The following is a 14,783-nucleotide window of genomic DNA, read 5'->3' as shown; positions in this document are numbered from 1 at the left end:
TACTAGAAATGTATACCTGGCAACTTAAGAATGGAAAGGGTTTTTTTAGCAAGAGTGTAAATGTTAAAGGAACAAAAATGAAAATTCTATCATCATATAGTCACCCTAAAGTAGTTCCAAACCTGTATGAATTTCTTTGTTCTGCCGAACACAAGGGAAGAAAAAGGTTTTTGAAAAAAAGTTTGTAACCAGGCCACCATTTTGGGTCACCATGGACTTCCATAGAAGAAGAAAAAATTTTTTTTCAAAATATCTTCCCTTTGTGTTGGCAGAACAAAGAAAAAAAAATCATACAGGTTTAAAACTACTTGAGGGTGACTACATGATGACAGAACTTTTGGGTAAAGTATTTCTTTACTAATTCAAAAATGACATTTGAGCCATACTTTACTCACCCCCAAGCCATCCTATGTGTATATGCTTTTTTTCTTTCAGACAAGCACAGTCCGTTTTTTGTTTTTTTTTAAATGTATCTTTCCAAGCTTGGTAATGCTGATGAATGGTGGCCATGATTTTGAAACTCCGTAAATTGTATATATCTCTGCTAGTACTTTGTCGTTTAACTAACCTATATGCCTCCAGGGGGTTATCACATGCCCTCTGAAGCAGATCTATGGGTTTTTGTAAAAAAGTATTTCTAGTTTTGAAATAATAATCTAATTGCCGGAAGTTTTGCTTGGAAAAATAAATTCTTACATTTTTAAAAACTCAGACTGTGTTCGTGTGTGAAAGAAGTCATAAAAGAAAGTCAAACAATGTTGTCTGGTTAATGTTTTATTGCCAGTATAAAGGCTAATAATAATAATAATAATAATAATATATACACACACAGACAAGAGTTCATTTAAAAAAAATGCTAAAACTTTATTTTTTTTTATAAATAATATAAATAAAACTACACTTAGGCTGTTTTCATTAAGTAATGATTACTAATAATAACAAATACATAAAATTTACTAAATTTACAAAAAAGTATTTTTTTACATATTAATAGTTTGTTTAATAGCAAAAGCAGATCACTCCAACGGTAATTTTTTGGCAAAAGCAAATCATCCCACATTTCATGTTAGAGTTAAAAAAAAACCCTCATTTAATCTTTGTAATCTCCTCAAAAGACAAATGACCTGACAAGTTTTGTTGTTGGGATCATAGACTGTATGCATGTGATTACACGGAATACACAGTGCTTTTCCCTCATCATTGTGACGTGCTGCTTTTTGCAAGTGAAAACAATTCAGCTTTTATTTTCCTTGTATGTCCTATAAAAAATATCGCAGGTTCATAAAGTTTGTCACAATTATTCATACTTGATCACTTTTAGTCAGCAAGCAAACTCCTCAAAATATGTCTTTCAAAATAAAAGCAGCTTTGTCATGTGACCTGAATACAGCACACTGATTCGCTAAAAACATCTCCTTATATCCCCAATATAAACTTACAAGTTATATGACAATTAGCATTATTTTTCCCCTGCTCTTAAGTCTGCCCAAAATAAATGATTCCTCGTTCACTGAAACTATAGGTAATATACACACTTGTGTCTCCAGATCAGTTGAGGGGTTTTTTTGTTTTGTTTTTGCCTTTTTTTTTTTTTTTTTTTTTTGTAAATAGCCTACAGTTAATGATGTAAATAATTTGGCAAAAGAATTGTTTATCGTGGGTGTTTAACAAATTAACAAATCTAATTATTTATTGAGCGTTGGTTCCTTCAAGTTGTGCCTAACAACATCCCTTAACCGTGGTAAAACCACTGTAACCTTTTAACCTCCCGTGGCTTATTGCTTTAATTTACTATCCACAGACTCTCTCTTGTTAGTTTACACAGTGATTGTATCCCTGGAGGCTAGTAAAGTCATGTAAACAGCCTACTCCACATGATTGCGTGTTGGATACATTGAACTCACAGTTCTCCTCAAGCATTGAAACACACACAGGAAGTGTCACACTCGTCCAAGTCTGCATCTGCAGGCTAGAGGGTTTCTATGGTGACTTAAGAGTCAGAGATGTGTAGATTTGTGAATCTCTCTCAACAAGACCCAATGCTTTATGCTTGCAGAGTGCAGATTGTTCACCAGACCCGTTCATTCATCAGATGTCTCCATTCACAAAGATGTCCTCCAGCGGGCTTCTCACAATGCTTGAGCAGGCAAACACACTCAAGTCTGAAACCCTGAGAAAAAAAAAACACATTCAAACATGCACACACAAATGCTTTTTTAAATGCAGTCACGTCATGTTGTTCCAGACCTGTATGCTGTTATTGCAAAGTATGTCAGCTCGACAATTTTGTACTCTGCGTGACTTCTTTTCAGAGCTACGGCACAGGGGAATATTATCTGTGAATAATGACTTACATTTCAGATTATAGGCTACTTGTATGGCGCTTTTGTCATTTTGGAGCTTAACAGACCAAGTCCTAATTGACTTCCATTAAGCAGTAACCAATACAATCTTGAAAATGTGTGCTTCTGTGTTCCACCCATGTATAATTCAAGATGTATTATTTTCTGAAATAGAATCTAATAGATTCAAATAGTCACACTATTCCTTTTTTTGTTCGGAGTACAGAAATCATGTTTGTTAAATTTGTAAGCGAATGCTTATCGCATTTGCTGCGTTTATTGCTTTTGTGTATGGTAAAACTAACAATCCAAACAGATGGACATTTTATATGCGTTTCAAATAAAGTACATACAAATTATTATTATATTAATTGTATTTATTTATTTGGGGTAGAATCGCTAAGCATAGTATGTTTTGTTAATCTCATCACTTAGATTGATAACGTTCCATTGTAAAACCCAAATCTAAAGGCTGGCATAGACAGGATCTATATGTCAGCTCCTGTGCTTGGTCATCAGATGGCCTCCACCTCAGCAGGCTTTAGCTCTAGTGTGCCCATCCATCACCTCCCACCCTGCATTAAAATTTAATTCTGGTTACTGAGTGAGGCCATTGAAACTTTTATCTCAACCTTCTTTATCTTCTCTTCATTAAGTTCTCATGCCGTAATAGCCCGAGAGCTCTGCGGCTAAGGATGATGTTTTGAATAATGAAGACTCATTATTCCTGCACAGAATGCTTGTTAATTCAAATGATGATATTAAAACTATAGTAGCCTTTAGCAGTGGGGTGATTTCTAGCATACTTTATCATGTATCAATATATACTCTGTTTGTCAAAACTGCCCTGGGCGGGGCGTGACATTCTCACAGAGAGGACTGGAGCGCTTCACAGGCCCCGGAATACTCCAAGGTGACAACACTCTGAGTCCGAGCCCTCAGGAAACGGCAACGTGGGGACAGAACCCGACTTCAAGTGCCATCAAACGCACACATACACACATAGAGACACATTCTTCATCTCTGTCTCTGTCTTTTGATGTCATGAGGGACACATGCTCATGCATAGTAAATCACATACACACAACCGCACCATAACGTGTATACGCTTGTTTGCGCACATTCACCTCTTTTTGTAATCTTTTAACAGAAAATATCTTTTTCTTTTCTTATTTGCACTTAAGTTGGAGATGTTTTAGTTCTCTTTTGTTTTTGATAATAATGGGTATTTTATGTGCATTAACTTTAGAATTTCAGCTCATAAGTTCAAATCAACTTGAATTGGCCACATGCTTCACAGGGTATTCAATTAAAGTTAAAAACATAAATGTCTCATGACAAAAATAAATAATAATGAATTTTCTTGACTTCTAATAACTTAATTTTCTTGCAAAAATAGTTGTGTGAAATTAAGCATTCTTTTTATCACAGGGCATAAAAATAATAACTTATAAAAACAGTGTAATATAATTAATATACACGTTTGAATTTTTGAAAGTGAGTTAAAAATATTTTAAACACGATTCTATCGCTGTTATAAAAGAAAATCCATCATATGCTGTTTATATGACAACACAGATAATTAAATTAAAAAAAAAGTCATTCTATTTCAATTAAAAAATTGATAGTTCTGCATTAAGTCTTCTGCCACACTTCAAATTCATTAAATAAATAGAAATTTAAAGGCCATTTTGAGCAGTGCACATTTCTGAATATTAAATATTTCAATGTTATGTCTGTTCTACTGAAAAACAGATATGCTGTTATAAGTACCTGACTCCCACAATGCATTGCTGCCCTCAGGCTGGGTCACAGGAACTGCTACTTTGGGTTTCAAAGCCAAAGAGGAGGCAAGACCAGCATGCCACATAAACATTGTAATGATCATATACTTCTGCTCCACCTCCTATACAAGGAATCTGTTCTTACTTTTTATTGATATATTGAAATATATAAGCCATAATGCGTTTGTCTGATAAAGTATAAATAGTCACTTTAAATCAGGGACTACTTTATCTCAATATGAATGAGAGTTCCTGAAATACTGGAATGTAAGCCAGTGCAACTCAGTTTTGATGTTCTGGCTTGATTCCCCATGGCCCATCCAGTGTCTGCTGAAAAGCCCAATAGAGTGAATTATCTGGGGTGGCAGATATCCAACACAAACCTTGCCGCCAGCCACATACACACACTGTACTTGCACAGCCTGGTGAAAGGTACCGCACTACACACATGCCCTCAAACAAACAGAATGTACAGCTTACCAAAACCACAGCATGTCCAATGCACTGGGCGCATGTTGTCTTGTTGTGTTTACTCACTTAATTGGCATGTGTGCATATTTCAAGTGTCTTTCCTTTGGTTATCATTTAGCTAGCAGATTCATTTGGACTGAACTACTTAAGGTTTGTTTGATTGAATAAAGCCCCAGTTGCAAATGACTGCAATGTGAATTCCCAAAGTGGTGTACTGATTAACCTGCTTTGTTACGGGGGTCTCTGTTATAGTAAATGATCGATAATTTAATGTAGCAATTATGTGTCTAAAATATTTTTTTTTCACATATTAATTTGACTGTGATACAAACTTACTCAACGTGAAATGTAAACTTTTATTGTTATTATTGCTATAGCAATTTGTATTATTAAAAAAAGGTTTAAAATCCCCATGAAGGTTAAAGAAAGACACATGTATGCACTTTGCGCTCACTACTATACACACACCTAAAAAAAATCAAATATCTTTGAGTTAAAGAGCATGGAGGTGGGTGCTCTACCTGATAATGGGTTTTGTGGACCCCTGCGGGGCATGAACCGTTGGCAGAACCTGAATGCTGTGGAAGGATCAATGGAAGAATGAAAGAGGAGAATGAACATCAGCAGATGTATAAAGAAGCAGAAATCCTGTGGCATCAGTCTTTGGGAAGAGGTGAAAGAGCCAGGCTCAGGAAGTAATCTGTTGTTAAGACACAAGGCTGCTGTAAGGTTTCCCATCAGCGTGTGGATTATGACAGCGGAATTGTCATTTACATCAGCTCGTACTTTATGCGTCAGTATGCGCGGTTAATAGCATTTAACAAACAATGAGCCACGGCGCATCATCATCTCAATCTCGGCCCGTCAAATCCACAAGTTGGGGAACGCTGAGCTCTTGTTGATGTTTACGCAGACAATAGCTGTTGTTGCGGCCTTGTAACGAACTAATTCCTCCTATCTCTGCGCTCCATCGCCTGCCATAGCTGTCACTCCACGCATATCTCTCTCGATGTATCAACTCCCACCATTGTCTTTATACTACGGTGGCTTCAATAATCCTATGTAACGCCTGTGTATTCTGTTTTCCAGGACTGCATGAGTACCATGACCAGACTCAGTCCTCGAACAGACTGGAGACGTCTACAATGTGCACTTCTTTTATTTTGGTGGAGGAATCTCTGTCTAAAGGCCAGAGCTAAGCTGGCAGGGTTAAAACCCTTGTTTTTATTCATGAAGACTCTTAGTCGGGTCTTCCTGGGCGTTGGGACAAAACATGTCTCACCTCTGAGGAAAATGTGCCGTTAACCCAGTTACTGAAAAGCGTGACATTTCAAACGGACAGCTGTATTTGTGACGTCTGTCACAGACCTTTAATTATAACGACAACGTGTCTAAAATGGCTTGCTGAGCTCTTTTTTTTTTTTTATTAGCAGGAAGTGTGAGGAGCCATAGAGACAAATTGCTTCTTATAGTTGCTGTGAACCTGCAGAGTAGAATTTGCACACCGCGCACAGACGTTGCTTTTAAGTGCAATGATCCAACTTATGTTCACACAAACAATGCCGCCTGAGACTCTACATGGCAAATGCTGCTGCAGCACCCACTCAACATCTGACAGGAAATGAGGCTCCTTCATAGTGCACTAGCAGTCACCGGTGAGGCAGTTGTGGCCTGCAGCTACAGCATGCCGGAGGTGGCAGGTGTGTGTGGCTGGACCCGTGATGGATTGACAGAAAGCAGCAGAAAAAGCGGGCGGTGGATGGGTTGAGATGACTCTCTGACATATCGGCCGACATCACAGCCAATGTGAGTTATGCTCGACTGCCAATGAGCAAAGGCAGCTGTATGAGAACGTGGCTCTGTAGAAACTCACGCTTAAACTCTTTGCTATCAATCACTCACAGATGGGCTCTCTTTTGCACCTTTGATTCCATTTTCAAACACCCTTTCTTTCTTTTTGAGTTTCATTTGCATTCAATTTGTTTCACCAATCAAGACTATGAGAATAACATGATTGCTTGGGCACCAGTGGTTTCATGAACCAGCGCACTAGAGTTAAACAACAGCCAGACACAGCATTGCAGGTCAGTGGAGCACATTACAATAAACAGAACAAAGGACTAACTAGCTGTTAAATTAACACAGAATACCTGCAGCAACTGGAGGTCAAGATGGAAGTCAAACATCACTATTACTATCACATAATCAAACTCATGACCTTGGCTTGATGCTCTACAAGTTAAGCTGCAGGAGCAGCAGTTACTCATGCTTGAGTTAAACTTTAAAATTGTTTCTTTGGTAAATGAAGGAGACCACAAAATCGCGACGAAATGTGTGCTGTTACTTATTTAAGCAAAATATCACATAATTTAATTCACATAAATACAGTACACTCATGCAAAAGCGATATATAGTATTTAGCTAACTGTTTTTAGATCATCAAGTACTTTATGTAATAAAGTTTGGTCTGCATATGCATACATATGCATGATTTTTTTACACCAAACCAGTTAATCACAAACCTTAGCCAATTGAAAAAATGTAATTGGTTGATCAGTGAAACTGGCTGTGGGAGATGATTCGTTGTGAATTAGTTTGGGACCAAACCATATTCATTTGATTCATTTATTGCTTGATTGCTTGTATGGTCTAAATTATATTATTTCTTACTGACAATACTTGGATATGGCTATACCACTTGTAAAAGTGCTAAGCGAATACATTTCGGCTTGATTTGACATCAGTTTGCCAAAACTCAAATCATCTTCAAATAATAGCAGCAAGCAGAAATTCTTTAGAATATCTGAAAAATCCAGTTCTGAATAACTTGTTCAGGCCCTGTTACTCTAGTATGAAGGTGTGAGAGAGATAAAGAGGAGCGAGCAGTACTGAATTAGTAAAACTCTATTCCACTCCACTCCTCCATTATTAATATACACCCCTTCATCTGTCATTAACACTCTCATGTTCTTCCTGACTGCTTTTGTTCCTATTAAAACTCCTGCCACCCTCTCTCTCTTTTGTTTGTTTCTGCCTGTTTGTTTTCTGCCATTCTTCCTCAACTGCTGTCTGTCTCTGTAGTTTTTCTCAGCTCTTCTGCCTGATCTCAGCTATTTCTGTCAGAGAAAAATAAAAAGTAATATGTTGACCTGAGAGTGGATCAACTGATGTATCTGCTCCATTTATCATGTCTGAATGATTAGAGTTCAAAGAGAAGGTGTGTGAGAGAGAAACTGAAGTATTTCCAGCAGAAGTTGATGAGGGGTCACTAGATTTCATTCTCATCAGGTGAGAGACATTATAAACGGACCATTGGGGAGAAGAGGGATGAGGAAATAGCTCTAAACAGAACCTGTCACTGCTAATCCAACCTGCATTCAAATGAAAGCAGCTCAGCAACATTCCTGTTGTTACATCATAGGACTTTCAAAGTCAAAGTACAAATGCAAAAAATTTAACCAGCGTGATAGAGTGATATATATGTGTGTGTGTGTGTGTGTGTGTGTGTGTGTGTGTGTGTGTGTGTGTGTGTGTGTGTCTGTGTGTATAACATTATTTCATTGTTTCCAGTCTGCTACAATTAACAATTAACAATTAACAGTATCAATATCTGTAAGCCTTTATATTTCTCTATCCCTACTATACTGAATTATATAGCTAGTTGCAGTTTATTATTTGTATTTTCTTTGTTCTCCACAATCCTATCAGAACAGACTTGATATGAAAGCAAAATTCACCTCACTTTTTGTAGATCTTTCAACAAAATACTAATGACAGTCATGTTAGTTTTTTTAATTATTCTTAGAAAGCAAAAGACTCCTTGCATTTCATTGTTAGATATTTAAAAACACGATTGCAGTTATAAAAATGAAACGCAAAATTGTGTCACTCTCTTTGAGTTTTTGGAGGAGGATCACCTCTGGCTCTTCAGAAGTCTTCACGGGATTATTCATGCTCTCAGGATTAAAGTCGACTGCGCCCTACTCAGCCTCTGCTCCAACACTCGTCACCCTATCACAGCCAATAGTGTGTCAGCAATGGGTGCAACAGGCGTGATGGTTCAGCTTACTTACGCTTCCAGAGGCGCGCGGGAGAGCGGTATCAAGCGGAGAACATCTGTGGCGCTGGGCGCGTGGACCTGAGAGCAGAGGATGCCTGGGGCTACAAGCTTTGCATTGGCCCACAATGCACTGCCACAGAGAGTGAGACCACATAAAAAAGCATCAGGCCCCAGTTTGGATAACAGAAGCATAAAGAGAGTGGGGATGTAAGCCAGAGACCACATCCACAGACTGGATGATCTCAAACTGGGTGAAGTTATGGGAGGAAAAATGTACTTGCTGTAATACTCAATTTATACATCATTTGATTAATTCAATAACATGGCCTTGTTTTACAATTTCAATATACTTTATATCAATGTAAAATTAATTTTAACACTTAATCATTCTACTCCATCCAATTTACTACAGGTGCACAGTATACTAAATATACCTAACTCCAACATACTTTTACTGATACTTAAACACTCTTTAAAAATAACATATGCATTCCTACAAAATAAAGATAATGCCATAGAATAAACATTTTCACGTTTCCCAAAGAAACATTTTAGTTATTAAAAGGAACATGTAGGAGTGACTTTATATTAAAAAAAGTGCAAGAGAGACCATTCTTAGCATGGCCTACAATGTGAACTATAAAAGGTATTTGTATAAACAATTTTTTTGTTTTTCTCCTCAATTATTAATTTTATAGCAGAGCAACAGTCTGAATCAAGTATGTTTTAAAGCTAGAACTATTTGATGCATGTATAGCTTCTCATCCAGGTTTTGTTCCAGGGCAGCTTTGCTTATTTGCACAGTTAAGTGATACATTAATGAAAAAACCTTCATTGTTGTATACAACAGGCCAAGCATTCACGTTCACATTTGCATATGTGTATTTGAGTGATGTTTCTGACAGATTAATATGCTAGCCCAGTGAACTCAATTGTGTCTGTTTATTCTCCCACAATTTTACAAGTGATATAACATCTCTTCTGAACTCTCCAACAGTTTAATAATATATTTTGTCCTCTGCTACAGTTCTCATGGTTTGCACAAATAAACATATGCATATAGTGAGTGTTTATCCACTATTACACTGCTGTGACATAATGTCCACCTGTCTGTATTAGGTGTGTTCTTAGCATCTGTTCCTGTTTTTAGCTCAGTTAACTCCCTTTAGTAGATGCCAGTTTGGGCCTTGGAGTGTGAGGAGTGTCCTGTAGGTTTGTAGATACTCTTGCTCTGTCATTATGTAAGCGTGCTTTGTATAAGCAAAGTGTGTCAGCATATTAACAGATGTGTGAGGAGGCTGTCCACAAAAGCTCAGTATATTTAAACAGTTTATTTTAATTTGCCATTCATTCTAGATCTTTTTCAAAGAATATTCAAAGAATAGTTGAATATGAGATGAGAGTCTTTCACCATACTTCATCCATTTTTATACCAATTAAATCAATTTAATTTGGAGTGTCACATGAGCGTAAATTGGTTATTAGCATAGCCGCTAATAAAGTGATTAACCATTTACCTGGCTTCTCATTTCCTCTTCCTGTCATACACACTTATTTCATTGGGCTCAATAGACACTCTCTCAGAATTTACACAAATGTGAGTCCATATTGAAATGTGAGAAAAGTGTTCATGTGTGCAGAGCAGAGTAAGAGAAAGATGCTGGTTCTCTCTCTCTCTCTCTCTCTCTCTCTCTCTCTCTACTTCAGTTATGGCAGATATTATAAGACATGTCGCATTGAGTATGTTCCCAGTATAGGAAATGTGTACAGGCACTGCAAGATATTAAAGCAGAATACACTGAACACGACCTTGGCAGACAGACCACACACATATCTCATGAAGAAAAACACGCAGCTTGATCTTGAAAAGATGCATTCATTTAGTGGCTGCTTTGCAGGATATCACAAGGCATTACAGGGGCAGTATGTAGCTAGTGAGTTGCTAAATAACCCTCCATATAAATAAAAGGACCTTTATTGTGCATTCAGAATAAATAATTTCCATTCATGGAGACTGCCAGGTGCCGCATTTGCAATATTGCAATTGCATTTTACTTTGAATTTTCCACTTTTAACAATGCTGTTTATTCTATTTAAAGGATGCATTGTTTGCCAAAGAGTGTGTCAGGGTCTAGTATGCAATATACATGCTTTCCCTAACAATTGCTCGCTCAGAAATGGCTCTTTTATATGCCAGGTAGCTTAATGAAACTCTCAGTTATGCTTCAACAACTTTACATCTCTACAGACATAAATGAGATATTTTGGTATATAGAGTTCTACAAAATGAATGTGACTAAGCGTGGGCCAAGTTATTTTAGCTCTGGAAAGATTTAATGAGAAAATTTCATATTAAAGTATTACACATTAAGTAGCTGTTGTTCTCAACCCTTTTGGGATTCCAAGGCCCACTGTATACACACACACACAAAAAAAGTATTTTCACTTATAGAATTTTACTAGCATATATCTAATTATTTAGCTTTGGTAGCATTTGGCGAGAAATAATCATATTGTACATTTATACATTATTACACATCATCCTTTGTGATCCACAAGATACATACGCTGTACACAAAAATAATAAATAAATAAATATTTAAATATTTCCATATGATTAGTTTTGTCTTTAGGTATTTTTATTTGTACACCTCCAAGTTTTTTTGTTTCCAACATTTCACTAAGATAATCTAATAAATAAATATTAATATAGTTATACATTTCCAGTATTCGAGATGTGTTTTTGCGATTATCCCACTCTTTTTAAACAACAAATTATTGCATAATGGTACCAGTTGTTTTTGTATACAGAGTAGAGACCATCTTAAAAGTTCACAAGACCCCCTCCTTTCACTTCTTCACTTGTAATTTTCTACAAAGGAAAATGACAATTAAGAGGATAAGATTGCTCAAGAAATGTTGTTAGCACATTTAGCTATTTGGCCTAAGTCAGTCACAGTCTCCAAAGTGGTGATTTGTTAACCAGGAGGGTTAAGAAGGTTTTTCAAGCTTTCTCTCTCTCTCTCTCTCTCTCTCTCTCTCTCTGTATCTTCCTCTCTAAGAAGTCTCAGGAATAGCATCAGTGCTGCATAAGAGGGGAAACAATTGATGTAGAAAGAGATATTGTTGTGCCTGAAAAATGGAATGATAGTATTTCCCCCTGTAACCCCTTAGGCAGTATACCAAGGAACACCTTGTATAGTTTCCTGGGCCCCCTGGACAGCATGTCACGCCTTAGGCCCACTTTTCACAAGGCTGTACAAATCGGGTTCTGGTGGTCTCCCCCACGGTAGAAATCGTGACTGCATTGTGCTTTCTGCACGACAACTCATACACAAATAAAATGCAGTGCAGTGCAGAAAGAAATCCACAATTATCTTAGCACACATTTTTTCTTCGAAGCTGTTTTTCCATGTGTGGCTGTGCATGTCTGAATTTGTAAAGGTTTGTTTGTGAAAAAAGCTGAATTCAAGCTGACCTGTGTTCTATTGATCACTGAGTTAAAAAAAAAATGATATCCAAAAAGGCAACTCTGTATTTATGGCTCAAGATATCCTCAGTTGTTCAGCCACAGCTAACCTTTGCGCAGTACAGCCGGGTGTGCGGCAGCCACGGCAGTCATTATGTGGCTGTCAGGAGTGCGCCGCTTGGAACAGTCGTTGAGCAGAGCCTGTGTTCCATCGCATCAGAGAGCCACAATGGTTTTGCGTGTCTCTCCCCCTCAAGAATACGCTGCGCGCTCCAGACACCGGCAGGACAGAAACTAAAGGTGTTGTCACGCGTTTGTGGAGACCTTGTACCACAGTCGGCAGTGCTTTGATGCTGCAGAGACTGACAGCTGGATGCTGCGAGTTTTTGCCCACCTGAGGCGATATGATAGCCACTATCACTGTATGCGACACCTGGGCCCACACCACGATGATGCCTTGACTGTTGTCGCGGCAATTAGAGAAAACACAGACTGGTGCATAGAGGCTTCATAATGACCTCGCACTTTCAATGCTGAGCGTGTTTTAAGAGCAAAAGAGTGCTGGGTCTTTTCTGTGTTTCCTTCAGTTTGGTAGATGCACGGGGAACCAGATTATAGCACTTAAGTATAAGCGGTTGTGTATGCGCTTGGTATGTACTAATTGTAATATCAACATCAGAGTAATAATGTGCTTGGTGTGCAACTGCACCACTTCATGCATTGTTGAATCATCTCTAGATGTCATGACTGCAGTTTTTGTCAGTATGTTGAGATTGTCTTATCCACTTAGATTTTATAGCCCAGAACTGTTTGTTTGTTTGTTTGTTTGGCTGTTTTGCTTTTATTAATTTTATTTGTGTGTCGCGTGTGTGCATTACAACAACTTTACACCCTTTACATTCTTTAGAAGTAGCTGAATCTGAATGCTCATTTCCAATGTACACAAAGTCATTTTTATAAAACTAGTGGCATTTTAAATCAAGTCAAGCATGACACTTCCATTTGCACAGTGGTTTACAGTCACATTCATATGTAAAGGACCAATATGCTTATACCATCATGCTACATATACTCCCACATAGACCAGAGCACCTAAAAGGCGGCTAAAAAGCTGCATACCCTAATTACCCTGACACACACACACATGCACATTTTTGGGTGTGTCCTGTAATCTGATCTTTGTTATTTGGCCCAGGCCAAGCTACCTGCGGTTGCATGCGATTGGAGGCGGTGTTGGGCTATAACAGTGTTTCTCAAGCCTGGTCATGGGATATCACGCCCCAAATTACTGCACATTTTTGTCTGTCTCTCCTAACGTCCCTCCGTCTTGTTCACTTTCGGATATTTTGTCATTGATCATGTTGCATGAATGCACATTGCCTGGGAGAAAGACCCTTACAATGGGCTGAACTGGATGGAATGGGATGCAATGGGATGTCCTAAGCCCTTGATCACTTAGAATGAGCTATACAGTTGGTTTGTTGTTTGCGCATTTATCCCCTAACAAATTTGTTTGGTGTAGCATTCTATGTGTATATATAGGTATGATTAGGCTATTAAAAAGTAAAAATATATATAAAATTCGTTTAGGGGAACAAATTAAATGCGATCTGTGATAGCGTCATACTGGCGTTGTATTGTGGTCTATGGAGTGGTGTGAAGTGTTCAAATGAAACAGACTTGCTCCCTCTCCACAAAACCGAGAGATCGAGGGAGTCTGTCCATATAAACTTTCTCTTTGTTCACATTGCAAAGTGGAATGCACTTTAAAAATGGCAGCAGGATCTCTGAGGAAGTGCTTTGGGAAGTTCATGAGTGTCTAAAGTGGAGTTGAATACAGCCCAGGATCTGAAATGGGTGTGTCAGATAAGGAGACATACAAATGTGCAGATTTGAAGGGCATAAACCATATATTTGATATGTTGTCTTGAAGGATTTGGATATATATAGTTGAATATACCTGAACTCAGATAACTCCCTGAACCTTGTTAATAAAACATCACATTCAGAACAGTGTTTTTAGGTTGATGTAAATCTGCATATAGCCATCTTTATGAAAATATGTTTTTAACTATTTGTTTTTTTTCATTGAATACAGTATAAAAGTATTAAGCCTATGGAGAGTCCTCTGTAAACCAAGCAAATACATCAATGTGTGTGTGTGTGTGTGTGTGTGTGAATAGCAATACGTTATACAGCTGTGATATGTTTGTCGGTGACTCTTTGTGTACTATTTCATCTGCTGTGTATAGCAAGTTGTTCCTGTTAGAGCTTGTATATGTGGCATGTTCTTGTAGTGCCATCAGTCAGTCATCCTGCAGTGACTGTGGCCTGCAGCTCTAAGAAATTAAGGAATTAGAGCAAAGGCAAATTGTTTTGACCTTTAGTAATTATAAAATGAAGGTACTAGTTATTTTGAACATATCTGTATTCAATGTTCAAATATGTTTGATTTGTTTTCTTTTCTTTTATTTTTAGTTGTACCTGTTTTTCCCACAGGACTTTGAATTTGGATAGGATCAATGCAATCTCCCAAACCCAATTGATTTTTTTCCTAGACCCATCGATCTCAAACACACTACAGAAAAAAGAGCGAAAAATAAGACACATTTGACAATATAAAAATGAGAAATGTTCAGACAATTTTATCTCATGTA

General features: G+C 37.6%; 1 protein-coding gene across 1 annotated transcript in view; it reads left to right on the top strand.

Moving 5' to 3' along the window:
* The window catches only part of LOC122330206 (histone-lysine N-methyltransferase 2C-like), a 111,939-nt gene extending 106,143 nt beyond the window's left edge, over positions 1 to 5,796 (top strand). Inside the window, exon 34 of the mRNA XM_043227069.1 lies at positions 5,687 to 5,796. Within this exon, the coding sequence (XP_043083004.1) occupies positions 5,687 to 5,796 (110 nt within the window). The remainder of the gene's footprint in view (positions 1 to 5,686) is intronic.
* Positions 5,797 to 14,783: the final 8,987 nt, after the last annotated feature.

The sequence above is a fragment of the Puntigrus tetrazona genome, chromosome 24 (genome assembly GCF_018831695.1).
Source record: "Puntigrus tetrazona isolate hp1 chromosome 24, ASM1883169v1, whole genome shotgun sequence".
Taxonomy (NCBI): Eukaryota; Metazoa; Chordata; class Actinopteri; order Cypriniformes; family Cyprinidae; genus Puntigrus; species Puntigrus tetrazona.
Note: the sequence above shows the minus strand (reverse complement) of the source record. Positions and strands in the feature narration are given on the sequence as shown.